Source organism: Wasmannia auropunctata, unplaced genomic scaffold, assembly GCF_000956235.1.
Source record: "Wasmannia auropunctata unplaced genomic scaffold, wasmannia.A_1.0 LD336078.1, whole genome shotgun sequence".
Classification (NCBI taxonomy): Eukaryota; Metazoa; Arthropoda; class Insecta; order Hymenoptera; family Formicidae; genus Wasmannia; species Wasmannia auropunctata.
In genome coordinates, this window is record NW_012026812.1 from 1,778,715 (window position 1) to 1,806,386 (window position 27,672).

General features: G+C 45.1%; 3 protein-coding genes across 5 annotated transcripts in view; all 3 read left to right on the forward strand.

Moving 5' to 3' along the window:
- LOC105449100 (aminoacylase-1) overlaps window positions 1-2,336 on the forward strand; it is a 9,778-nt gene extending 7,442 nt beyond the window's left edge. The window contains exons 3-5 of the mRNA XM_011688098.1: window positions 40-549; window positions 1,030-1,320; window positions 1,692-2,336. Coding sequence (XP_011686400.1) covers window positions 40-549; window positions 1,030-1,320; window positions 1,692-1,835 — 945 coding nt within the window. The 3' untranslated portion in view covers window positions 1,836-2,336. The remainder of the gene's footprint in view (window positions 1-39; window positions 550-1,029; window positions 1,321-1,691) is intronic.
- Window positions 2,337-4,554: 2,218 nt separating this feature from the next.
- Window positions 4,555-9,577, forward strand: LOC105448786 (aminoacylase-1-like). Its single transcript, XM_011687552.1, has 5 exons — window positions 4,555-4,832; window positions 6,318-6,487; window positions 6,629-7,141; window positions 7,833-8,123; window positions 8,586-9,577. Exons 1-5 carry the CDS (start codon window positions 4,745-4,747, stop codon window positions 8,727-8,729), a joined length of 1,206 nt encoding a protein of 401 aa, XP_011685854.1. The 5' UTR covers window positions 4,555-4,744; the 3' UTR covers window positions 8,730-9,577.
- Window positions 9,578-9,607: 30 nt separating this feature from the next.
- Window positions 9,608-23,972, forward strand: LOC105448787. 3 transcript variants are annotated; one of them, XM_011687554.1, is made up of 4 exons: window positions 9,608-9,693; window positions 18,639-18,915; window positions 19,164-19,976; window positions 21,193-23,972. In XM_011687554.1, exons 2-4 carry the CDS (start codon window positions 18,647-18,649, stop codon window positions 21,881-21,883), a joined length of 1,773 nt encoding a protein of 590 aa, XP_011685856.1. In that variant the 5' UTR covers window positions 9,608-9,693; window positions 18,639-18,646; the 3' UTR covers window positions 21,884-23,972. The 3 variants fall into 3 exon arrangements, with proteins under 3 accessions (XP_011685856.1, XP_011685855.1, XP_011685857.1); XM_011687553.1 differs by lacking the exon at window positions 9,608-9,693 and adding an exon at window positions 10,539-10,691; XM_011687555.1 differs by lacking the exon at window positions 9,608-9,693 and adding an exon at window positions 10,539-10,662.
- The last annotated feature ends 3,700 nt before the right edge of the window (window positions 23,973-27,672 follow it).

Below are 27,672 nucleotides of genomic sequence, written 5' to 3' on the forward strand. Positions count from 1 at the left end.
ACTTGCTGACTCCTAATATTAATCGTATAACTGATCTAGGACGAATGGATCTATCCGCCGTTCAGCGCACATATGGACGAGGAAGGCAACATCTACGCTCGCGGCGCTCAGGACATGAAGTGCGTGGGAATACAGTTCTTGGAGGCGATCCGTAGATTGAAACTGAACAGACAACGCTGCCAACGTACTATTCACCTCTCTTTCGTCCCGGATGAGGAGATCGGCAGTGTTTTCGGAATGAAAGACTTTGTGCACACTGCTGACTTCAAAGCCCTGAATGTCGGTTTCGCGTTGGACGAAGGTTTTGCCTGTCCGTACGAAAGCATGTACGCGTTCTATACAGACAAACCGTCTTGGCACGTCGAAATAAAGTGCGCGGGCAATCCCGGTCATGGATCGTTCCTACCGGACAACACGGCTGGAGAAAAATTGAGAATCATAATCGAGCGTTTCATGGACTTTAGAGCCTCCGAGAAAGCGAAAATGGATTCTACGAAATCCTGGTTTTCTCTTGGTCAGGTGACAACTGTGAATCTTACGAAAATTTGGGTAGGTATCACGCAAATATATTGTGTTTGTTAAAAAATGTTTCAGAGACATGAAAAGTATCAACTTGTTTATATTTAAAAATCACGGATAAAATCATTGAGTTATTTTTTCTCTTTTCTTTCATTTTACTTTTATACTGAACACATACGTATAAGAATGTCAAATGTTACCTAAGATTTTATACTGTTTAGCGTACTAATGAAGAAAACGCAAATATATTGATTAGCTTTAATTTTCAAGTTATATGACACTTGTTTACTTTATATGTGTTTTTTAATATCTATTCCATTGAGATTTCCACAGTACGTATTTCAATAATATTTGTGATTATCGTTGACACAATAAGATACAATCTCCTACTTTATAACCATTATTTTTTACCTCATAATTTTATTAGGACTTTATTTTGTCATTCTACATTTTTGTCAAGCTCTGTGTGTTTTATTTATCTATTTGTTGATTTTAACAATTCATTTACAGGGTGGCTTACAGACTAACATTATACCTAACGAGCTCAGCGCTATATTCGATATTCGTCCAACATCTTCCGTTGATCATGAAGAATTGGAGGCTACTATCAAACGCTGGTGCGAGGAAGCAGGTCCAGATGTAACCTACTCCTTCAAACAGAAGAATCCTAAAAGTAAGGCCACCAAGCTCGATAATTCGAATCCATATTGGATTGCTTTTAAAAAGACCTGTGATGAAATTGGTGTCAATTTGGAAATTGGTGTTCTCCCAGGAAGCGCAGACAGTCGTTTTTTACGAGAGGTAATTAATGCATATTAATTCGTGCAAAATTTATTTGCAAAACTTATAACATATTGCGTTTTGTTTTATATTTGTTTCGGAAACTTGAATATATTTAAAGAATTTTACAATCAATTTTTATAGATTTTTTTATGTATGTATGTTTAGACTTTTGCCTAAAGATAGCAGTTTACTAGCAGTCTCACATTAAAGTGAGATATGACTCATTAAAACGAAAAACATTGCTAATAAATTAAATATCGCGTTTGAATTATAACATTACGTTAATTTTGAAAAATCTAGATCGTTAGATATTAATATATTTTTTAATGCACCTACTGTAATTATTATTCATTTCATAAAATGTAACTTTTTAAATATTTACTTCACAGGTGGACATTCCTACTCTTTGCTTTTCACCAATGTACAACACGAAGATAGCTCTTCATGATCACAATGAATATCTAAACAAAGATATATTCTTGAAAGGAATAGAGATATATACCAAAATAATACCGTCTGTTGCAAATGTTTAAAACAAACATGCCATATTTCACTAATAATATTATATTCCACTAATATGATAAGTATCTCATGTATGATCGGATATTTAGATTTTTAGAGCTATTGATAGCTCGCTCGGCTATTCTATCAACAATAAGCTTATTAATCAGATGAGCTTATTAATGAATTCATCTATCAATAATAAGTTTATTAATCAGATGAGCTTATCATTGAATAAAATAGCCGAGCAAGCTGTCAGTAGCTCTAAATATCTCTTTAGTTTAAGAGATCGCTGTTAATGTACAATATAAATATACTAAATTGATATGTATATTTGTGTTGCATATATATAGGTATATATTCATATTATAACTATTTTAAATTTTTATTATCGTTTGGGAAGGGATGGATTTGTTTGGAAAGATATATATTCTGACGTAAAGGAGTAAATTCGCAATTTTGTTATTAAATTATCCGATAGTATAAAACAACTCGTTAGAAATCGTTTGTTGTAATAATAACAGCAGAACGCACATCAGTTATTATATTATTATATTCGCATATGCATTCAATCTTTCTATAGTATTATATTATACTTCAATTATATATAAATTATATAAAATGTACTTCCATTTATTAAATTTGTTTCACGTATGCCTAAATATGAGCTCTTGTACATATTATGGACATATAATAATATATCATGTGTAGAGTTTTATGTCGAAATACTTGTTACATTTGTTATAATAGATAACATGGATTGTAAATTATCATACAATGTAATAGGTATATAATAATTGTATCATGGCTACAACTAGACATATACATATTCTCAGTGAATAGCAAATAAAAAATTATATTATCTCAGTCTGTTGTAATAATAACAGCAGAGTGCACATCAGTTATTATATTATATTAAAATTGTATTCGCATATACATTCAATCTTTACATAATACTATATATAATGTATATGCGAATAGAATATTAATATAATATAATAATTGATGTATGCACTCTGTTGTTATTATTACAACAGACTGAGATAATATAATTTTTTATTTGCTATTCACTAAGAATATGTACCTATATATCTATAGTTGTAGCCATGATACAATTATTATATCTATTACATTGTATAATAATTTACAATCCATGATATTTATTATAATAAATGTAACAATTAGTACTTTGACTCTACACACACGATATATTATTATGTGTTTATATAATGTATACAAGAGTTCATATTTAGGCATACGTGAAACAAATTTAATAAATGGAAGTATGTATATTATATTTTACGAGTTGTTAATTGATTATAATCAGGAGTCGGTAAAATAACTGATACAATTTATTTAAGATAACAAATATAAAATTGATTCCAAAAACATATTAAAAATATTAAATAAGAAATAGATTAGAAGAAATTATTTAGAATAATAAGTACTAAATAATTCTTTTACTTTTTCTTATTTAAAATAAATATTTTAAATAATGTTTTATTAAATACGACCGACCCCTGTTTATAAAAGCCCTTGCCTTATTTGTCATACGATAAAAAATATCCGCGGTTCTTTTCCACGACCGAATAGCTGTCGTTCCTCTCGAGTGCGAACAAATAGAAGTGTCTTAATTGCAAATGAAAATTAGCATAGTATCGTATATTACCATAATACGTACGCTATTAATAACACTTGTTTGCCGCTTGCCGTCGTAGATAAAACCTTATCTGTTTATTTTGACTTTTCACCAATATAAAGTAATCCTGTATCTGATGAATTATCATCTCATTAGCTGCGATAGGATTGTTTACCACAATTCGTCGTAGTAGTACATATATATATCTCTTGCTCAAGATTACAAATTCTTTTCAATTTTATTATCAAATTTATTATTTTTACGATATCGCATTTTTCTCCATTTTTTAAATAACTTTCAACATACGATACAAAATTTTATTTCAGCACTTCAATAATAGATACGTGTCATACGTACAATGATTGTTGAATTTTTCTTTTAAAGCAAACATTTTTTCTCAAAAGTCCTTCAAAAGAAAAAGTAATACTTATTATGTCACAAATTATACGACATAATTAAGTATCACTTTTTCTTTTGAAGGATTTTTGAGAAAAAGTTTCTCCTTTAAAAGAAAAATTCAACAATCATATGTTTTTGAAAACTGATCTAAATTGACGATTCTTACCGAAATCCAGTTACGGTTTTTGAGCGATTATAGATGCAAGAGGGGGGCTGCAGTCTCTCTTTTTGCAAAAAACAGGCATAATCGGAAGTTTCCTCGATACGTCTTTGTTTGCATCGGAATTTTTTGGAAAACTCACGTTTGAAATGGGATAAAAAACGCAATATTCGTTGCGTGCTGACATTTCGGTGACGATCTCGGGCGAACAGCGTCGAAAAACGCGTGGAGGTGGAGAATCCACGAGGAACGATCGGCCAGGTGATGTCCCCTTTCGGTAACGCGACGCGATCAGCAGACGCGATTTCAAACGCCAGCGCGGCCGACGGCGCGGAGCGGCGCGACGCGACGCGACGTGGCGTAGACGCCGTAGACGCGGTGCCGTGGCGTGCGCATGGGAGCCTGTTACTAACCGCGCTATTCGATTCGAGCAGCGTCGCCGTGACGTCAACGCCGGTAACCGGCGGCAATTGGGCGAGTCGCGCGGCGCGCGGCATTCCGGCCGCGGCGGCACACTCCGGGCCCTCGCTCCGCGACGCCGCCGTCCGCTGACGGTACAGTCGTCCTTCCCCGACAATCTCCCGCGGACGTGCGTCAGGACGCGGCGCCCGCCGTCTTATCAGCGTTATCGGCGGACGGACGGGCTTTAAGAGGCCGCGTCAGATCCCAGAGAGTCACGACACCAGGAGACGACGTGAGGCACATCGCACAGGCACGAGCGGACGGACGAACCGTGGAGCGCGATGTCGCAGGCCGAGCTGAACGAAACAGCTGTGGAGAATTTCCGCGAGTACCTGCGGATACCGTCGGTGCAGCCGGACATCAACTACGGTGAGCTATCGCGGGAGGGGCGAAATTCCGTGGAATTTTCGGTAAAACGGATTAAACGCGGCGGACGAGAGCGTGGGGGAGTGGAGGAGAGAGAGAAAGAGAGAGAGAGAGAGATCTCTGCGACGCGCGTCTAAAAGCGTCCGGCGGCGAAAGCGGATGGAAGTTTCGCGACGCGTGTCGTGTCGCGTTCGGTCGAGAGACGGGAAATTGCGAGGAAAGCTCGGTGGACGGGAGAAAGCGCGAGACCAGTGTCCTCGGTATAGAGAAGATGGGAAAGAAAAGAGCCACGGGACCCACGCCGACCGGCCACGTCCGCGAATGGGGTCGCCAAGCACGCCGCTCAACGACGCGTTTCCTCGTTAGGTAAATTGCTCGATTCATCGGCCACGAGGGAGGGAACCCCGGCCACGGGGAAAACGAGGGCCCGCGATCGGACGGCGTCGCCCCGTGGGAATCGGGGCCGACGAGGCTCCGCGACGCCGGTGAGGCGAGGACGCCTCGCGAGAGGTGACGAATTGGGGATAGCGTCGGTGACGCTATCCAGCCATTGCGTTGCCCCACCCTGCGCGCGCGATGTTATTTCTATTTTTAAGCCCCTACGTCCGGTCGCGGCGCCTCGCCGACCCCGCCGGGTCGTTCCGCGATGTCCTCGGGACCGGCCCCGGGTGCCCTCCCGTCGATCGGACGACGACGTCGTGGCTGCGCGACGGGCGTCACGGCGTGACCCAGATCCGATGGGTCTCTGCTCTCGGCCCGGCATCTTCCGCTTCCGTCGTCCGATTCTTGAAAACGATCCCGCCGGTTCGACGGGCAGCGGCAACCCCGAATCGCGAATCGACGACCGACGGAGAAGGTGCGGAAGCCGGTTACGTAATCGGCCGACGAGACTTCGTGTTCGTTGTACCTGCGCGCGATAGCGGCGTGACTTGCGGATGTGTCGCGTCCCGACACATTTACGACTGGCTATATATTTTGTGATAACATTCACATGATTGAAAATAACAAGATCCCTCCCCCCAACCCTTGATAAAATAGATAAGAGCCTACAATTGATAATAGAGCCAATTACCGTCCCAAGTATCTCGCCTCTCATTGCGATTGCTGATCTGTTATCTCCAAGGAAATTAACGCGATGTAAATCATTATCATTATGTAACACTGGTGTCACCTTACTTTATAATCTAACGAGAAAGGTCACCCGCGGAACGAACAAACATTAAACCTACGCAGCAATTTAAAAGTCCTGCTCGCTCAATAATCGCCTTTAGGTCATCCGTTTGTAGACAGACAGAATTAGAGCTTAAATATTAAACAGAATTCATATACCGATTAGCTTTTAAATATACATAGTAATTATATTTATTTTACAATTAATTGTTATAAGAGTTCCAAAAAATTCTTATGATTTCTGGATTAAAAGTCTACATTTGTATACATATAGAACCATGCGTAATACCTTCTGACTTACTGTGCCTTTTATTTCAGATGACTGCGTGGCATTCTTAACCAGACAAGCGCAGTCCCTTGACTTGCCGATCAAAGTCTATCACGTATATCCCAAGAAACCGATTGTAGTTCTGACATGGGTGGGGACGCAACCGACGAAACCGTCGATTCTGTTAAACAGTCACATGGATGTGGTGCCTGTTTTCGAAGTAAGTGCTTTATCTTATGGTAAAGATGTTGCGAATGTATATTGTATGTTGGGTGTGTTACTATTCGCATACACGATCAACTAGCTAATATTAATATAATTTCTAATATTAATCATAACTATATATCTATAACTGATTTAGGACAAATGGACCTATCCACCGTTCAGCGCACACATGGACGAGGAAGGCAACATCTACGCTCGTGGCGCTCAGGACATGAAGTGCGTGGGAATACAATATTTGGAGGCTGTCCGCAGACTGAAACAGAATGGACAACGCTGTCAACGCACCATCCACCTCTCTTTCGTTCCGGATGAGGAGATCGGAGGTGTTCTCGGAATGAAAGAATTTGTGCACACTGCAGACTTCAAAGCTCTAAACGTCGGTTTCGCGTTGGACGAAGGTGTGGCAGGCCCGTTCGAGACCTTCTACATGTTCTACGGAGAGAGGTCGATCTGGCATATTGAAATTAAGTGCGCGGGCACTCCCGGTCACGGGTCGATCATGATGGACAACACGGCTGGGGAAAAATTGAGAGTCGTAATCGACCGCTTTATGGACTTTAGAGCCTCGCAGAAAGCAAAACTCACAGATCCTACGAAATTGGCAACTACTCTTGGCGACGTGACATCTGTCAATCTTACAAAAATTTGGGTAGGTATCATGCGAATATATTGTTTTTGTTAAAATATATGTCTATGGTTTTTACCATCTAAGAAATATCAACTGACATCAACCCGTTTATATGTAGCATTTAAACGAGTTTTCGAAAGTATCGTCTATATTTAAACATCACGAATAAAATCACTGAGTTATTCTGGTCTGTTTTCTATACCTGAACAGTATACACACTCTGTGTATACACACTTGAAGTGAAATATGTATATATGTTTGATATCTGACAAAAGCGAGAAAGAAAGTTCTAGTACAGTCCAGTACAGGAACAGAAAACAGACTTGTCTCTTTTCTTTCATTTATTTTTATACTGAATTTCTGTAGGAATGTTACATATGAAACAATGTTTTACATTGAATTAACGTAGTAATGAAGATAACGCAAATATATAGGCTAGCTTTAATTTTCAAACCGTTATACGACACTTCTTTACTTTATATGTCTGTTCCATTGGGATTTTATATTCTACAGTAAGTATTTTGATGTTCTAATGATACTTGCGATTATATCATTGATAGTGAGATATAATCTCTTTATTACTGTTATTTCTTGCCTTATAGTTATGCTAGGATTTTATTTTTTCATTCTACGTTTTTGTCGAACTCTGTGTTCCTTATTTATCTGCCTGTTTGAAATTTGCTGATTTTATCTGAAATGCGCTTGTTTACAGGGTGGCGTACAGACTAATGTTGTACCCGTCGAGCTCAGCGCTATGTTCGATGTTCGTCTAGCACCATCCGTTGATCACGAGGAATTTGAGGCTACTATTAAACGCTGGTGCGAAGAAGCTGGTCCAGATGTAACCTACTCTTTTGAGGAGAAAAATCCCAAAATTGAGAGTACCAAGCTCGACGATTCTAACCCTTACTGGATCGCTTTTAAAAAAGTCTGCGATGAAATTGGTATAAATTTGGAAATTGGTATCTTCCCAGGAGGCACCGACAGCCGCTTTGTGCGAGGGGTGAGCATCAGATTGCTCTTTATATAAAAATTGAATGTTTAAGTACGCTGTGCCCAGAAAAAGAAATATCTATTAGTTTGTTATTTTATTGTAATTATGAAATATGTATTAATTCTTGCGAAATTTGTAAATTTACGCATTGTGTTTTATTTTTTGTATTTGCTTTAGAAATTTTACTTTAATGAATTTTACTAACAATTTTTACAAATATTTAATGCGTTTTTACATTATTTATATATTTTTTTTACTAAGGATTTGACTTTTGACTAGTATTTTATTGTCAGCGCTTTATATAAGAAATGATTTGTGTTTTTCATTAAGACGAAAAGAGCATTGCTGAAATTAAAAATCGCGTATAAATTATGTCAATTAGAGATAAATTCATAAACGCGTGATTTTTATAATATACTATACTTAACATACATTTCATAAAATATAACTTTGAATATATTTGCTTTACAGGTGGGCATTCCTGCTCTCTGCTTCTCACCAATGAACAAGACAAAGATACGTCTTCACGATCATGACGAGTATCTAAACAAGGATATATTCCTGAAAGGAATAGAGATATATACCAAAATAATACCAAGTGTTGCGAATGTTTAAACGAACACGCCATATGTTATGCATTAGATATTGCAAGTGCCATATTGAGAATTATATTTAGAGCCACAGCTTATTCGGCCAATGATAAGCTTTTAATCAGAACCTCTTGAGTTTAAGAGGTCACAGCTCAACGTGCAATAACGTACTAAGTCAATATTTCTATATTGCATTTTTATATATAATACATATATATACATTGTTATACTTCTACAACTACTTTAGATATTTAGTATTGTTGAATTTGAAAAGATATATATCAAATGAAAAGTAATATGATGAAAAGAGGACGAACATCTGTGAAAAAAACGGTAATCAACAATTCCAATTTCCCAGTGATAGAGGAAGAGAGATACCTTATACAAAGGATAATTGGAAAGTAACGTGAATAACGACATCAAGGAAACGATGACCAAATTTGATGGATAATAAGAAATTGAACAAGATTTTTATGCATGAGGAGTGCAAAATAACACTGGTGCTACGAATGGGGCCAATGCAATCAGATTAAATTTGAGTAATCTATTGATTACGTCCAGAGAATTGCAATGAATATTGCATTGCTCTCATGAAATATATGGATATTTAATACTAGAAGAAATATTTTTACAAGAAGAATTTTTATATCGACGAATTTATAGAAGGAATTTACATCAACGAACTGATATTCTCGCGACGGAGAGTCAAGATTGAAGCATCGAGGGAATTGAAGCTATAAACGCGTATAGTCTGAAGTTACTAAATAGACTGAAAGCTCAAATATTTTGTAATACATATTTTAAGGAAGTTAATGCAGAGAGATGTATTTTGAGATGGTGGTAAATGTTACGAATAAAAAGTACAGAAAAAAATGTATGTATACGGAGAAATGATTCGCACGTAAGGGACCGTCTATTGATTTTGGAGGTAAAAGACTCGAACGTCGAAGGAGATATATCCGGTGGGGAGAGACGAGAGAGAGAAAACGGTGAGATTTTTCGCGCGAAAATCGGCCGCGTGGTGCGAAGAGGAGAAGCTCGGTGAAGAACGGTGACGGAAAGTGTGCGCGGTGTGTTTGCGTTCGTCTGGCCCCGGAGTCGATAAATATCCCCCATGTGCCGCGTGCGCGCGTGTGTATGTATACGTGCCTTCCCGCCATTATCGGCGCCGCGTAGTGTTTCATTCTTAACCGAGGGGACCTGCCCGACTCCCCTCCCGTAGTGGCCGCAATGGACTCGCCCGTCGTTTTCAATCTCGTTCACGGCGACGGCGATTATTCGCCGCGTTCGCGACGGTACTCCGCGATACGTGCCTCGGCGCTGGCGCGCGTCCGCGTGGTGGAAACGTGAGAAAATCGCGCGTGACAGCCGCCGCGGGCGGCCCCGGACGGTACACGCCGCGCCGCCGTCGACGGAGTGACTTTCCGCGCGCGCGGTGTTGTTTTGGGTTCGGCCATTTTTCGAGTGGGGAAGGTTAGGGAGACCCGAGTGTGCCGAGGAGCGCGCCCGTGACCGCGTCATCGTCGCCCCGTGAACGCGGGGCCGCCGTCGTCGCCCGGGCCCGTCCGATCGTCCGCCGTCGACGATCGCCGTCGCCCGCGTACCCCGGGGACTCGGTGCGACTCCCCCGCGGGAAGTCTGCCTTTGTCAGCCATGTGCATTGCGGCGCATCGTTCAAAACGTCCTCGCACCCCCGTGGTGGCGGGCCAATAGGGCGCCGGGCGCCGTGGCCACGTGACCGCGGCCGGCCAATCGACGCGGCGGGATTTGAAATCTTGTGGTCTTTGTTCACGGGCCAGCTCGTGTCAACCAACGTTGCCTCAGTTCCGTCAAGGGGGACCCGTGTCGGTGTACGGTTTATACATGGTCGCTGCGCCGAAAATTTCGACTGCCGACTCGCGCCCGTAAATATATGTGTGAAAGTGCTGTCAGACGTGAACGGGACAGTGTGATTCGGGGTACGTCAGACGCGCAGTAACGATACACGGTAGGTCTGGTGCCATTATATCGCGCGCCGCGTAAATATCGCCCCGCGAAAAAGTGTTGTTGCCCGTCTCGCCTTGTCTCGTCCCGTTCCATCCGTCCTGTCCCGTCTCGCCTCGTCCCCGTCTCTTCTCGCGGCTGCGATCGCTCCACTCGCCGGCGCGCGCGCTCTCTCGCTCTCTCGGTCTTGTTCGTCGGAAGAACGAGATATATATCGGAACGCGAGCCAGACACGGAGAGCGAGATCGACGATGTTGTTTTTTTCTCCTCCTCTCGCCCACCCCGTTTTTCGTCTCCTCTCTCTTTCTCTGTCTATCTCTCTCTCTCTCTCATTCGTTTCGGATCGTGCGACTCTCGTCTCGCGGGGCTCGATTTGTTGGGTGAACGTTCTCGCGGCGATCGAGGAAAATATAATCCCGTCTCGTTACGACCGCGCTCGCCTCCGTTCCTCCCGTCGCGCGCATGTCGCCGGTATTAACGTCTCGGTCGATTCGCGGGTTATTTCCGCGACAACGCTGAATTTTCGCGGTCGCCCGCGACCGGGCGATTTGCATCTCGCGTCGTCGCGACGACGGCCGACTCCGTCGTCGAGAGGCGTAAACAAATCGGCCGCCTGTTGTCTGCCTTGTGTCAAAACCGCTCGTGGCGTGAATGAGCGGTACACGGGCGCTGGAGTACGGCGCCGTAAGTTTCGGCGGGAAGAGCGAGTGCGTGATATGAGAGAGGGAGAGAGAGAGAGAGAGAGATGGCGGGAGAAAAAAGTGTTGGTTATTAGCCGCGAGAATGCTCGAAAAACAACAGCATGCTACAAAAGCAGTTCGTATACACACGCGCATTGACGGATGTCGAAGTACGGGGAATGCATACGCAACAAAAACGGCATCGGATACGTACGCGATGCGTGAATGCGTATGTATGCGTGTGCATGACGTGTATGTGTGTGTATGGGTCCGTATGCCTGTGAGAATGCACAAAGGTGTGTGGTTGAAAGAGAAGGGACGAGGGGAGAAGGGGGAAAGAAAGCGTTATGCGCTCCGTGACACAGAGTTCCCTTGGAGCTGCCCGGCGGAGATGGGTAAATGGATACACGCGTAGGTCCAGTAAGTTTACAGACAATGAGAAGTAAGTGCGCGTAACCGAGAAGGAGAGAGAGAGAGAGAGAGAGAGAGGTAATATGCAAACGTACTCGAAGGGGAAGAAGAATGATGCACGAGCGGGAAAGGGAGGCGACGAAAGGTGCGCGGCGATGCGCTCAACGTGCCGATCGCCTTAAAATTAGCGAAGCGACGTCTTTTTTGTTTTGTTTTGTTTCGTTGAAATCGTCCTGAGAAATTTCTCGAAACTTCTCGTTGAAAAATCGCGAAAGAGTGTGTGCTCCGAAAAATGCTCCGCGTTTCAACTTCTACGATATTTTCGCGCGCGCCTCTCGTTCGCGGCTCTCGTTTCTCTATTTCTCCGTTTCCGCCGCTCGATCTTGACGCTCGAGGGGGAGCAGGAGGGAGGAGGGAAGCCTCGAGAGACAAAGGTCTCGTGGAAAGAAAATTTTTTCCGCGAAACCGGAAATCACGGATTCGTCGAGGGACATCCGTTCGCGCCGTCCGTCGACTCGGTGCGTGCGCGCGCGAGTTTTCCCGATTTCCGTCGGCTTCGCGGTTTCCGCCGTTCCCCCCCCCCCTCCTCCTCGTCGCGCATGCATCGCGTATATATTTACGGGGTTTATCGCTTTATGGTTTTCCGCGTGATTATTATCCGGAGCCGATGACGCGACGACGGCGACGTTGGTCAATCCTCTTGTCGCCGAAACCGCCAACGGCGGTATCGATTTCCATTGATAGCCACGAATAGTAATTTCGCACGGATCGCGAACGTTAATTGGCCCGCCGGAATAACGTCGTCGGGGCTAAAATCTGGCTTCCTCGTCCCCTTCGCCTGTGGCCGTCGTTCATCTTCCGTTCCACGTTCGATTCGTCGTCCGGTGAAAAAGAATTTTACCAGACAAAATTCCATAAATTTTCCATTTTGTCCGCTTGCCCGGTTTCGGCTGAGTTCGGCAAAAATAAATGATTATTTCGACTTTCGAAAACGTGCCCGGAGAAACAAGGAAAGAGAGAACAACAAAATGGGAATGCTACAGCCTGCGGGCAAGGACGGAAAAGGATGGCACGACGGGGGCTGAGGGAAGGCAGGAGGGAGGGGGGGAAAAGGCAGAGCAGCCCCTCTGCAGCACTTTCCAGCCGCATGCCGCCGGGAAAGCTATTGACCGTGAGAACCTTCCGGGAAACCCCCGTCACCCTCGAATCCCTTCTGGTCCCTTCTCTCCTCGCCATATGCCCACCGCAGGAAGCGGCCGCGGTCCTGCAGGTACGGCCCGAAATTCACATTCTTCGCTCCACGTTCCTCGCCGCGTCCCATTCTCGCACGATATTTTTTTTCCCTCGATTCTCTCGTGCTCTCGGACGATTATTTCTGCGAGACTCTTCGGAAGGAAAAAAAAAAGAACGCGACCAGGATAAAGAAACGGAGGCGGAAAGGAGTAGAGAACACGGACAAGTACGACGGAATATTTCTCTCTCTCTCTCTCTCTCTCTCTCTCTCTTTGTGGATGAGTATATATATATAATTTTTTTCATTCATCGTTCGCGAGACATGCTCGCGGTAAAAAAAACGACCGACGAAGAGGAAATTATTTTCTGTAGGCGCATCGGAGTAATACGCTTCCTCCGATATCGATGGAACGAGGGATTTGCCATGTGAGCCGTATAAGATTTTTTTTTCTATCATACGCTCGCACTACTATAGAAACTCGCTGAAGATTTTGACGTGGTAAATTTTGACGGAGATTCATTGTTACGTAATCAAACGGATACTGTAGTCTTTTATGACTTAGCTTCACGGTAATTTCGAATTAAACAGGTTAGCGGTGTGTCAGTGGATTAGTAGCGTTTACGATAATCTCACAGTAATTTTTATGAACATTTTTACGATAATTACGTGTCGAGTTGCGCGCTAAGCTGCGTGTTTTCCCGGCCTGTACAGGCCGGGGAAAAGAAAAACGCCATCGTCGCGGAGCACGCGATTTCGCTGCGTCGCGGTAGCTTCCCATTTGCTTCTGCGTCGCCGAAAGATTAATCTTGGTCGAATCGCGGTCGGTCGCCAGAGCGTCGTGGACGATTCAACGAGTGGAAAAGTGCCGCTCTCTGGCGCGGCGCGTTCTCCTTTTCGTAATTTTAGCATACTTAGGAGACGCTCGAAAGTCACGCACAACGAGCCCGAGATGAAAATTGGATGCGTCTAATTTTATTCCCGGCCGATCTTGTGTGCATCTTTTAAGTAATCAAGTGAATAACGGTCGCCAATTAAATACGTTTAGCACGCCGGTTTCATTATTGGTTTTGTTATAAATATATAAATATCTATTCGTGGTGCGCGCGGTTATAAATAATTTATGGAATAGAAAGTCATCGCGCGCGCGCGCGGCGCGGGAGAGAAGGAGATCGTTTGATAGAGCGCATTTTGATTCGGGGGCATCCGCGGCCGACAGACAGACAGACAGACAGGCGGACAAGCAGACAGGCAGGCAGGCCTCTCTCGGCTCTCTTTCATCGCAGAAACGAATTTGCGAAACAATCGGCAATTCTCGCGTCGTTAGCCATCGTATCCTCGCGCGCGTAACGGCCGCGCGGGGTTAACGCGCGCGCCATTGTGCTTTCGTGCTTTCGCGCCGCGTTGTTGTTGCCCGCGAGTCTTTCTTTCGTTTTAGCGATGACGCGAGCGGGGAACGCGGAATGGAAACACGCTCGCCGCGCGCGGCCACTTTCGCGGCGGCGCTTTGATAATATCGTAAAGCGCAGCGACGGCCGACAGCCACGGAAATTCTAACGCGATCAGCCTTAATTCCGCTGCAATCTCACAGCCGCGTTTTTCTCGCGTCGAATATGTCGCGCCCGATCGTATACGACACGCGGTACAATTTGCAACGGGGTTTTTTTTTATTTTGCGCGAAAACATTTATGCAATCCACTCGTGGGAATGAACGGTAATCTTATAGAATAATACAACGATTTCTCTCTACGAAACCCACACATTCTCTCTCTCTTTCAAAATTTCACAACTTTATCGATAAAATTACCTATATTCGCGATACAATCGACCGATCTCATTTCGTCGTTTTGCTCGTTTGCGCGCGCGCGAGAGAGAGAGAGAGAGAGAGGGAGAGGGAGATGCCTACATGTAATTTCTTTATACGACGAGGGTTACACCGATTGGGAAACGCGTTCCATTGTAGAAGGCGTGTTATACGTTTGGTTCCGCAGTAACGTGCGAAATTTTGCAAGATCTCTCGACGAGGGGGGGAGGGGGGAGGGAAGGGCGAGAGGGGGGTCCCGCGATTGGCTCATCCGCCTGGCCAGTGAAAGCAAAAAGTTCTCCAGGCCTCTCTTGGTGCCTCATCGAATTAGTTAGAAGACGAGATTAGTAAACACACCGTGAGATTGACGTTAAGAGAAAGAGAGACGTCCGCGTTTCAGGTGCGCGATTACACCGATTTTTCGTAATCGAGTTGAGAAAGTATCATTAATGCATTAGATCTCCCCCTTAATCCCAATTACTCCCGTTTACATTCACGAGACCGAGAGAGAGAGAGAGAGACCGTGTTTCTCCCTGCCGATTTGTATGGGTATTATACCATATATGCTTGGCGCACCGCGCGCAACGTACGTAGGAAAACGAAATCGAAAATAATCGCGTGTACACGGCGGTTCTCGAGACGCGCCGCGATAATCTCGTTTAGTCGCGGTAAGTATGTTATTGGGAGCCGACGACGCGTCGCCGATCTAGAAAGGGTTACAGCGCGCTCGCGCGCCGCTCCTTTCTAAATCACACGGCCCGAGCTACAATTCAAAGCGCGCGGACGGGTGAAGAGATATATCTCTCTCGGACCACGATAAGAGGCGCGTCAATCGATATTTCGGACACACACACGGCCCCGTGGCCTCAACGAAACGTCCAACAAAGTTGTTTGTCACTCCCGATAATTACACGTAACGAGGCGCATTGAGAGCGGGCGAAAAGAGAGAGCGAGGAGGAGGGTGGGGCGGGCGAGCGGAGCAGTTTCTCGCAGCGACGTTTTTCGTTGAAGATATACGAATGTGACACACGTCTCGGGGAAAAAGAAAAAAAAATACAGAAGATTTTCCGAATAATCTCCTTACGGTGCTCCGTGAATCGCACCGTATGTACGCGTGAAACTCGGCGCGAGCCAGCGTGCGATCGTCGCCCATCGACGCGACGTCAACAACGAGACTTTTTCGCGCCAATTCCGCACGGCCACGTGCGTACGATGCCACGCGTTGTACGTCGATGCGACGTGCGCGCAGACACGTCATTGTGTGGCGCACGCTGCGTCCCCGTGTAAAGTGGCACACATCGGTATCAATCCATCCGCGAACGGCCGTGTCGTGACCGATGAAAACAAATGGCTTCCGTGGCGTGTGTGCCGCGCCTCCAAATGTAGCTGTGGAATTAAAAGCTTCATCGCGCGTCGTCAAAACATTTTCAATCGACGCTCCTTTAATCGTCACGCGGATTGGAAGAGTTCATTCCAGAGAATAAAATTGATCGCCAAGTCGCAAAGTGTTTTTCACTGTATGCAATTTTCGGTTATGGTTACTCGGTGTACCTAATTAAAAACTAGCTGTATTTATTTAGCATTTCCCATCTATACGAATTATCCTGTCTCCATCCGTTCGACGGTCGGAGTACGATTATTAGTAAAAAAAAACCTTCGGCAGGAGCGGTGAACTCAAATATTCTGAAATTTACTAAAAATGACACAAAATCCGATATCTGCTTTCCTATTTGCAAAGATAGAAGCATTAATTCGCCCCTAGCGAGCGGCATTAAGGGGTAACGAGCACAGCCTGCGCTGGGGAATCGTAAGGGGGACGAAGGGTGACGGAGGGCAGACAGAGATCGAGAGAGAAAGAGAGAGGGGTAAATTTTCAAACGGGCAACGGGGGCAGGGGAGTGTTTAGGGTGCCACCCTGACGAACCTGGGCGCGGCATTGGTGCACGCTGCGCGCGGGGTGCACACTCTTGCAGCTCGCAAATACTGGCCGCCCCGCCAGGGGAGGGAGAGGAGGAGGGAGGGGGGGGTAAAGGATACGACGAGGGTGGAGGATGTCAGGGGGATAGGGTGAGAGGATGCCGGGGGAACGCACGGGGCGGGAGGGGAGGGGAGGGTAGACGTATCAGATCGATACTCGGCGAAAAGCGCGGGCCGAGCGGAGACGGCGCGGCTGTGTGTATCTACGGTTGGTCCACCGCGAGATCCGGATGTTGCGACTACGCACAATCTACGCGCTGGAATATTCGAATCAATGCCGGCTGATATACTCGCCCCTTTCGCGTACGTCGCGCCGTCGTTACGCGTGAATGAGAAAAAGGGATCTGCTCTAGCGTTTCCCAGCTGCGCCCACGAAAATGAGATAAAACGGAGATAGCCGCGCGCGTATATAGACGACTGGCGCGTCACTTCACGCGACGGCACCTTGTTAAAATTCGCGCACACAAGTCGTTCGTTTAGAGCAGTTTAGAGCGACGGTTATCTCTCCTTTAAGCAGGATTCCCCTTTGTGTTCGCTTATTCCAGCGGCGTTTCCGCCGCACGGAGCTCGTCGATTGTCCGTTATTAGTTTTTAATGAGAGATAATCATGGAAAGACACATGGAGGATGGAAGGGAGGGGAAGAAAAAAAAGCGAGCCACGGAGACGAGCGTACGGGATGGTGAGGAGTGAGAGAGGAGGCTCTACTACGAAGCCCGTGCATACAGTAAGCCAACTGTAGTACTATGAGTTAGTCACACCCACAAGCCGGTTGTGGGTTCAAGATCCTCGTACGCTCTTTCTCTCTCTCCTCTACCCATATACACAAGCACACGTATGTACGTGCAGTAGCCTGCGCGTGTAATTGTACGCGAGGTATACGCGAGGTTCCCGCGTACGTACGGAATCTATCGTCTCTGCCTAGCGTAGTGAGACACTAAGCCGCCGATCCTGAGTACTCGCTATATTCGCAACTCACGACGTTGATAAAGACGTGAGATAATGTGGGAATTTTCGAAGCGTATATACAGTCGGACGTAATTGCGAGGGCTGTACAATCGGAGATGATGTATTGACGCGGCGAGCTCCTTATAAATTAATAATTTATAATACATTCCTATTTTTTTTTTTATTTTTTAAATTGAAACGGTCGACACACGGAGAGGGTCCGTCGAGGATGATTTATGAATTCGGAGACGCGAAGGTTGATCCCTGAACCGTTTCGATCGAGCGGATAAGCGCGATATTTCGAGGAACAGATCTGCTTTCATTCGGCAGAGGAACTCTCTCGGGAACTCTCACGTGCCCCCGCGCGAGCTATTATTCCTCCGGCGGAGTGATTCGCGATGCCGTAGACGTCGGGTGCCCGAAACGAGAAGCACACTGTCTGTGCGCGAAAATGATGACCGGTCTACGAACTGCGTGCAGGATCCGAAATACACTCCGGCTAAAAAAAGCGCGCGCATTATTAAGATATAGACGAGTCCCACGGATTGTCAGAAGGACGAAATTGGTGGAAAATTTTCAGGTCTGCAGTCGCTGTAGCGCAAAATTAGATGAGATATAAATAGATACGATAGAAATATATGTATAATAAAAAAAAAAGAGTTCTGCGAGACAATATCGTATTAAAGCTAAGATAGATTCTTTATGGGGGCTATAAAAGTACAATTTCACGATAGAGTGACTTCACGCGGGCGCCTCGTTATGGCAATGTCGCTTTTACGAAAATGAAACTATTCCGGGAGGATAATTCGCGGCGCGCGGTTTTGCAGGCTTATATAGGTATATTATTTGGCAAGTCTCTGACGACGGTCTTTCTAAAGATACTACCATTCGTCTCCTTCCAGTCGAGTGAATGGAATTGGATACCGTAAATGCGTACAGTGCCGTCAGGATGGAGCAGGGATTGTCTGGGGATACGTGGGACTGCCTGTTCGGCAGTGACAGCATCTCCGACGCCTTCCAGGGTCGACCAGAAATGTTACACATGGGCATTCGGCGTTGCGATAACACGAGCCACATCGGCTGGTTTGGTCCAGGCCTTGGCTTCGATTTCGACGACGTCTTGACGGAACCCGACGAAGATCCGCTCTGCTTGAATGACAAAAGCCGCAGTTCGAACAGGTAACAAAACGGACCCTTCGAAATTCTTTATTTACGGAAAGAGAGACGTTATAAGCACCGGTAAAAGTTGTCTAAAACTTGTAGAGAAAGAGCGAAAGAAGAAAAAAGAATCTTTTGTGGTATTTCGCACGCGTGAAATATATTATCAAGGCTCAGAAATTCACGAAAGTGACAATCATTCAATTTTAATTTAGTTTATAGAAAAAAAATTATATTATTATATATTAGTATTGTCTGTGTTTCCACAGCAACCTGGAGGAATTGAATCTGGACAGCGACAGCGAACTGGCTCTGACATTGGATCCGAATTTAATACTGCCGCGTAAAATGCCTATCCGCAGCCCCGCGACGAACAGCGACGTGGCGATGCTAGAGACAGCGAGCGTGGAGGAGAACGCCGCCGAAAATGAGGGTGACGAGACGGAGAACGAGAGTGAGGTCGAGCGAACCGAAAACGATGAGGAAAATGAAAGCGAGGAGGAGGAGGAAATCGAAAACGAGGAGAACGAGCACAACGAGACAGAGGAGTACGAGTCAGAGGAGGAGGAAACGGAGGAGGAAGAGGAGGAGGAGGACGAGGAGACGGAGGACGATGAGCAGGACACGACCGCTCAACAGCCGCTCACACCCCTGAGCGTGGAGGCGCCGACGTCGATATCGTCGTCGTCGGCCAGCGTCGGTGCCAGGACGTTAACCGCCGCCATCGCCGCCTCCTCGCCGACGATACAGCTGACGAGGTTGCACCACCCCAAAATAAGTGCCATTTCCGGCACAGTCAAGGTCCAGGACATCAAAATGCTGACGGCCAATCCGAGCGGCCAGGCGTTGCAGCAGATCCGCAAGCAGATGTCCTACAACAACAACGTGCACGACATCAGCACGGGCGCGACGACGACGACGGTGATGATACAGGCGGCAAAGCGCGAGAAGGAGCTAACGACGGGGAGCCGTGACAATTCGTATCCGAAACCCGCGTACTCGTACTCGTGCCTCATCGCGATGGCACTGAAGAACAGCCGAACGGGATCGCTGCCCGTATCCGAAATCTACAACTTCATGTGGTGAGTTTTAAAACTGCTGCTGCGAAAGACACATTGCAATTTAAATATTTTTCCAACGCTTGTTAATTGCTAGATAATTATTAAATTGATATAAATATAAATTATTTAAATAATTTTCGGGGAATAAAAGAAACGAAACATTCGTTCTGATTCAGTCATTTTTTAAATGTGCAAGTTAACATTTCGCCTATTGCCTTAGTAAGATCTTTCCTTTAGATGCAAATTATTACTTTTATCATTCCGTAAGAGATTTAATTAACTCTCTAAATAACTTAAAAATATCGCTTCTCAGAAAAAATGCATTTCGCTTTGCTTTGAATAAAATAATTTCGATGGAAACCATTTTAATTCTTTGAATAGTTTCTTTAAATAAATTACTTTTCTGGAATATTTTTTTTTCTCGAACATTTGGAAAATCGAGGCCGAAACATTACTGAATTTTTACGTTAGTATATTATTCGTTATATAGTTGCTGAACGAATGTGAGCCGTACAAAATGATGTTTTCGAAATGCACAGCAAGGAACTTTTTATGTACGTAACGTGATGAATAACGTGTCGCCCGTTTGCTTATTTTCGGCCATTTGGCCGGAAGGATAAAAGGGACGAAGCCCCCTCTACCCTGCGCTTAGGTATACGAGGGGCAAAAGTATTGTCTTTTCCCTCTTTATTCTCGGGTTTTACGGGTCGGGTAAAGGGAACTGAGCGAGAAGCTGCCATTTTGTATGGGGGCCCTTGGAACAACCGAGGGCACACCGGGGTACAGTCCCCCCTAGAAATCATTGGCAGGCCCCGCTCTTCTCGTTTACCACCTGCCTTCATTTCTCGCCGTTGCAACTCATGGCTATGCTTGTAAAATAACTGTCGTCCCTTGTAGTCTGTATTTCGTCAGAGTTTTTCTACGCCGAACGAAGATGTTAACACACGATTAATCGTACGAATTATCTTGTTCGAAATATTTTTTGAAATAACGAAAAAAGTAATTTTTCTCGTGAAAATAAAATTTTCTATAGAAAATTCAAACTAAATATTATTGAAATTCTGATCAAATTAAACTTGATCAATCTGCCAATTTTACTGTTTTACAAATTTAATTGTTAATTACAAAATAATTCTCCGATATATCTAATATATAATTCACCGATTTCTTTCTTACGCTAACGAGAATGTCGATTCGCGCAAATTTCATTTCCCATTTCCCCTTTTCGTTCACACAGCCGGCACTTTCCCTACTTCACGACCGCGCCGACTGGTTGGAAGAACTCCGTGAGGCACAATCTTTCACTGAATAAGTGCTTCGAGAAGATCGAGAAGCCGCCAGGCAATGGTAGTCAGCGAAAGGGTTGCCTCTGGGCCATCCATCCGTCGAAGGTGGCCAAGATGGACGAGGAGGTGCGAAAATGGTCGCGGAAGGACCCGTCGGCGATCAAGCGGGCGATGGTGAATCCGGATCAGCTAGAGCTCCTCGAGCGGGGCGAGATGAAGTACGAGGGGGAGAGACACGACGAGGCGTACGAGGATGCAGAGAGTGACGCGGACTCTGAGACCGGTGGATCCGCGGTGGACGAGGTCAACGACGACGAGAACGTCACGTATGACGAGGCCAAGATCGACATCGTCGACGACGACATCGTCGTGGAGCAGCTCTACGAGGATCTCGATCTCATGAACGCCGAGTTATTGGACACGCGGCTAAACGACTTTACCAGGCAGGAGCAGCCGCTGGCTGTGTACGAATTCGTTTCGTGCGCGAAGCGCCAGAAGACGCTGTCGGGCTCGCCGATACATAACGATTACGTTTATCAGCAGGTGGACGCGACGTCGTCACCCCGGAAGAAGGCGCACCTTGTCGCGCTACGGCCGGGAGGTACCGCTCCGGGCGCCGCTTCGCTTCTCGAGGCGGAGTAAATCCTTGGGACATTTATATACGATCTCCTATATTTAAATATACACACATATATATATATACACACGCGGCCAAGTACACACCTCCTCCCCTTTTTTATTACCAGAACAATTGTAAATAATTGCGTCCTGTAACTTTTTTTACAGCCTGGAATTTTGTAAATACCTGTGTTTTATACGACAATGTACCTTTTTTATACAACGCTTGTACATAACTGTAATTTTAATGTGTACAAATCTCTTGTACATATACAATGTACAAAGGCTATCGTTCTTTTTTTTTTTTTTTAAACCGTAATGTGGGACCAGCCCGTAGGCGCGCGCGTAAAAAAGTTTTCAGATACGAATGATTATACCTAACATTTCTCCATGCATGTTTACGCATCTCTTTACGAAAAAATAGCCGTGAGCGGGAAAAATTCCGAAACCGACTGTATATCTGAGGATAGGGAGCGCCTGGTGCTCATCCGGCAGCGACTGTTGTATACACTAAATTAGCGCTCGCCTAACGCGTCTAACGGCGCCACTACAATTTTATAATAAACATTTTTTAACGATCATTGATCTCCCAATTTTTTTTTATTTGCAACTCTCGAATAAGACGGAACGCATATAGGAATTATATACGCGCCAGCTTCCACGTGTACCGTCCGCGATAGAGAAATATAAATTGAAACACGAAAGCTCACGAATCGTCACTGCCAAGAACGGTCAAAGATAAAAATACGAACGTAGCGGATTAACGTGTAGATTACAGTAATGATACGACACGCGATCTCATGCCGATCTTTCGAGGACTGAGTAACTCCTCATTCAGTGCTACTCCTTCATGCGTGATTATTATGTAAAATTTTTTTGAGAATCTCGTTTTTTATGAAATCGTCATATTTAGCTATGATTTTTATGTATTATATACATATATCGACTGATATTGCTAATTAACAGTAGGAAATCTCTAATTTATTCTAATTTTAATTGGTATTGTCAATTTTTTATGTCAATCAACAATTGTAAGATTCCAAATTTACACAGGAGAAAAGTTCGATTTCTAGAATATGGATGAAGTTTCGATGCCGACATTTTTTTTTCGTGTATTTCCAAATTTGCAAAATTTTGGAAAAGTTCAAATGCGTGAATTTGTCGTAGATCTCAAAAAAACTCCCGCACAAATCTTAGGAAATCTAGGAAATCAAATTTCGGTTAAGATGAATATTTTAGATATGTTTCAGTTTTTTTCACGCTAATAAAAACCGTCAATGGTTGCAATTCGCAAAAATGAAGTTTTTTTTTTAAATTACCACATCCAAATTCTAAATAGAATTATTCTTAACATTGTTTTAATACGAAAATTTAATTTTATAAAAATAATAACATACATAATAATACTAAAGATATATTAAATAATATAATATGTTATACAACAAATAAAATTTCATCTAATTCAGCCGAAATTGATATTTCAATTTTCATAAGGTTTATGCGAGATTTTTTCGTTGAGATTTCATCCTCTATTAAAACACGGATAAAGTTTCAACAACAAATTCTTTTTCTTTTATAATTTTTCCATGTCACAAATTTCAATAAATTTCGTGGATGAATTTGTCGTATATTTCAAGGATTTGCGTCGTCGAGATTTCATCCGGTTATGACACGACGTACTTGTACATTGTATTTATATACCGTTCGCTGCGTTCGAACGCAATTTCATTCCACGCGAGCAAGACCAAGCTCTAACGCTTACAAGGCATTTAGGTAATCAATAAACAAATAGGTGATTGTGAGTGTGAACGGGAGAGAAAGAGAGAAGTCGTGCGAGAGAGTGGGTAGCGTAAGATAGCGATTAAATTAAATAAGGTAGCGTAGTTTTTGTACCTGTTTGTAATATTTCTATATAACGTTAATGAGTGTGTAACTTTCGTGTAAATGCACGAAATTAATGCGTATAAAAAAATGTATAATGTGCAATGACTGCAATTTTGTAATAAAATACTGATAAGCGTATTTCGCGTCTTCGTAGTTCGCTGCCTGACAGTGAGCCCAATTAACGTCCATCAGTAAAAAAAAAACCCTCATTTTCATCGTTTTTTTTTTTTACGCGTATACGCAGGTAATTGATTCGCGCGATTCGGCCGCGTTAAATATTGCGAGTATTCTTCCCGTTCAATGTTTAGCTTCACGTTTTGCGCGGACAGGCCCCCCGGAACGTCCACCCCGCTTACGTAATCCGGTGTGAAAAGAAAGAAAAAAAAATTAGCGGAAAAAAGAGGAGGAGAGAGGGTTGACACGCCGCTCTCTCGCATCTGCATGCACTCGTTTATCGATACGCAACCGCCGCGGACGCGTGTCGTCCGCATGTCGATTACATACGATCGGCGATAACCAGTTTACGCGCGCACACGCCGCGTCGGGCTGGGGCTCCGTCTATTGAAACGGGCCGCGTGTGCGATTCATATTCGGTTCGCTTCGCGGAGCAAGAGAAAAGGAAAGAGTGCGAGCGAGAGAGGGTCTTCCGCCAATGAAACCGGTTTCTCGGTCGAGCCCTGATCACAAAGAACTCGGCCGCGCTCACGCGAGATCGCCGCCGCGCGGGGCCCTCGATCGCGGCCCCGACTTCAAGCCCCAACTTCGGAGTCTCGTCGCTCCGACAGTTTTCATCGACGTCCATTTCTACCAATGTATAGAATAATTTATTATCTGAGAGTATTCGGTTTAATTTTAATTTTCATTTTATTTTCATTTTCTCTGAGAATTAGAGCAAAGAGTGGAGTGAACGAAACCGAGAGATTAAAGTTGATCTATATTCGTAGAAACGGACACGAGATGATTTTCCTGCAACATTCCCGATGCCGTCCCGTTTCGGGGGAGACCCGCTCGCAGTTCTGTGCTAAATCATAAACCGAGAAATAACCGAAGGGAATCAAGAGGTGCGCGCACCTTCCACGAAAGAGCCGACCCTTTCCGTTCGGTCGCCCGCACAAAGACGATCCTCCGGCGCGGGGATTTACGCATACATTCCAAGCGCACGCGGCGCGTTCTGCCCCGTTCGCCTTCCACCTCCCGTCACCTCCGTGTTTATCAGTTGCATCTTGCATCGCCGCGGACGTTTCGTCAGGTGTTTCGTGCACCCAGACCGAAGCGCCCGCGGACCAGGACCGGTTTACGGCCGCGAGGAGCCCTACAGATCCGGGGATCGTTGGCGCCCTTAACGGGGCGACGAGAAACGGAGTCACTGACGATTCGCGCTTTTCAACGGCCCCTGTGAGGATATAAAGTCTTTCAATCGATTAAGAGACACTCGGCGATGGTCTGACGATTCTAACGCGTTCAAAAAAAAAAAAAAAAAAACTTCCGTTGAAAAAAAGATAAAGAAAATCCAGTACAGGTTTCCTTGCCTCGTCCGAAAGAGAGTTCTCTCGTTGCTGCGGCCCTGATCGATACGGCCGATTCCTCGCAGATTATCCGGGCGCGCGGGCGGGACGCTCTCCGCCGCGAAAACTCCCACGGCTATATCTCGCGTTCTTATCGCCGCCGTGTTACGAGGCGCAATGAGCACCGCGATTAGAGCGCGGCACGGCAAGGCCGATAGATACGATACGTACGCGTGACGCGTGACCTCGTGCCAATGCGTACACAGTCATACGCGTCCGTGCGTGGTGAGGGGAGATGTCAAAGAAAGAGAGATAACGTATATCGAGAAAGAGAGAGAGAGAGAGAGAATCTTGAACCCACATAACCGGCTTGTGGGTGTGACTGACTCATAGTACTATACTACAGTCGATTTACTCGCGTATTCGTAGTACGTATCTCCCCCTCTGCCTCTCCTTCCTCTCCTTTCTACTTTCCTTCGAAGCTTCTTTTCCCTTCTCTTTGTCTCTCTCTCTCTGTCTTCCTCCCTCCCCCTTTCTCTCTCATTTTCTTTCTCTTTCTTCCTGCTCCTCTTCGTCTTCGTTTAATCCTTTCTCTTTATCGCGCGCGTTTCCAGTCGGGAAACGAGACGAGACCCCGTACAACTGAAAGGTTACATGAATCTACGCACGTGTGTTTATATACACTCTACGCGCTACGTCGTAAATTCTGCAAATCTAATTCCCCCTATCTCGCTATTAGAAACGCGAAGTTGATTTCCTCGAATTGATAAAATAAATAATCCAATGACTTCCCGCCCCTCCCGGATTCTCCCGTCCAGCTGCGTGTCGCTTTCACGGCACGCCATGTGTGCACCGTCGGACTCGACTCGATGCCCCGGCGATGGTCTGGCATATTACGTATATGTCGACTTATCGGCCGCATCACAAGGGAAGGAAGAGCGAGTAACTTGAACCTGCATCGCGCTACGCTCTTCCACTCTTGATGCATTCGTGCACAAGCTACCACGTTTCAGCAGGGATTCTGCAGTGATTCAGCGACGTTAAATAGAAATGAAGCATATCGCAAATAAGCAACGATCGTCTAATTTAATATTTTTCTAACCTTTTCCCCGTGTTGCTATTTTTTTTTTCTATTTTCATAGTATCTTGTGAAAATTCGACTCGAACACGAATGTAAACACGAATGTAAACACGAATGGAAAGCGCATCTCGCGCGTATCCCGGCCGTACTCGTTTTTCTCCAAAAGCCTCATTATTTATCAATTATTTATACACTAGAGCACTCCGCTCCGCACGTGGAATTTACGTCGATTCTCTCAAAGGCGGCCCACCCCGGCGCAATCGGGAGATAAGTTAATCTCACTGAATGGGAATTCTTGTGGAGCGAAGAAGAGAAAAGGAAGAAGTAGAAGCTGTGGGGCCTGAGGAGAGAAAGAGAAAGTCGCCTCTATTCGGCAAGAGGATAAAGAGAGGAAACGCATACTGGCGCATTATGCTCGGCACAGACATCGTAGGCGCGATTCCCCTCCTTCCCTCCCGACTTCCCCCTCAGTCAGCCCCGTCCGTTCGAGTTCCCAATGTTCCCATCGCGCGCGCGCGAGAGAGAAAGAGAGAGAGAAAGAGAGAGGAAAATAATGAGAAAGACAGAGCGGGGCAATCGAGAGTGCATCTTAGACACGAGCCCGACTTGAAAACTGACGAAAATAAAGCGAGGGGCCCCCAAGGTTTTTACCCGCCGCGATCCGCGCCGCGGGTGAAAGACCGGCGTTCTACTGGGACCAGACGCGGCTGCACACATTTGCGCGTCTCTTAATGCTGCTCTTGATTATTCGTCCCCTCGCCCCGTCTGTCACGCATTATCTCTACAGGGTGTCGCGAGCGAACCGCGAAGACGTGGCCACGTCTCTTCCATTTATTGTCAAATTTCGGAGGCGATTTTTCGAGCGACGAGCGAATGATCGGCAGCGGAGGTGAATTCGTCCGTAGGAATTCTTTCGATTTCGACGTTGACCTTCGTCGGATTAACTTCGCGAGGTCTTTCTCTTTCTGTCTGTCTCTCTCTCTCTCTCTCTCTCTCTCTCTCTCTCTCTCTCTCTCTCTCTCTCTCTCTCTCTCTCTCTCTCTCTCTCTCTTGAGGTTACTGTGGCAAGAGCATGGCCCTGGCCGATCCATGGCAGAGTCTACGGGCGAAAACTTGACCGAGGAGCATGACAAAGGAACAGCCTTGAAGAAGAATGGCCGCTTGCTTACTTCGTATTAAATCGCGCACGGTATCGGATGGTCGTTCCACTTCGGCGCGGTGTTTCCCACAATGAAACTGACTTCCAATAAAGTGCGCGTCGCCTCAGAGCGTATTTATATATTAAAATTTGCTTTACGTAAATATATGATGACTCTCGAAATTGTCAAAAATATTTAAAATAA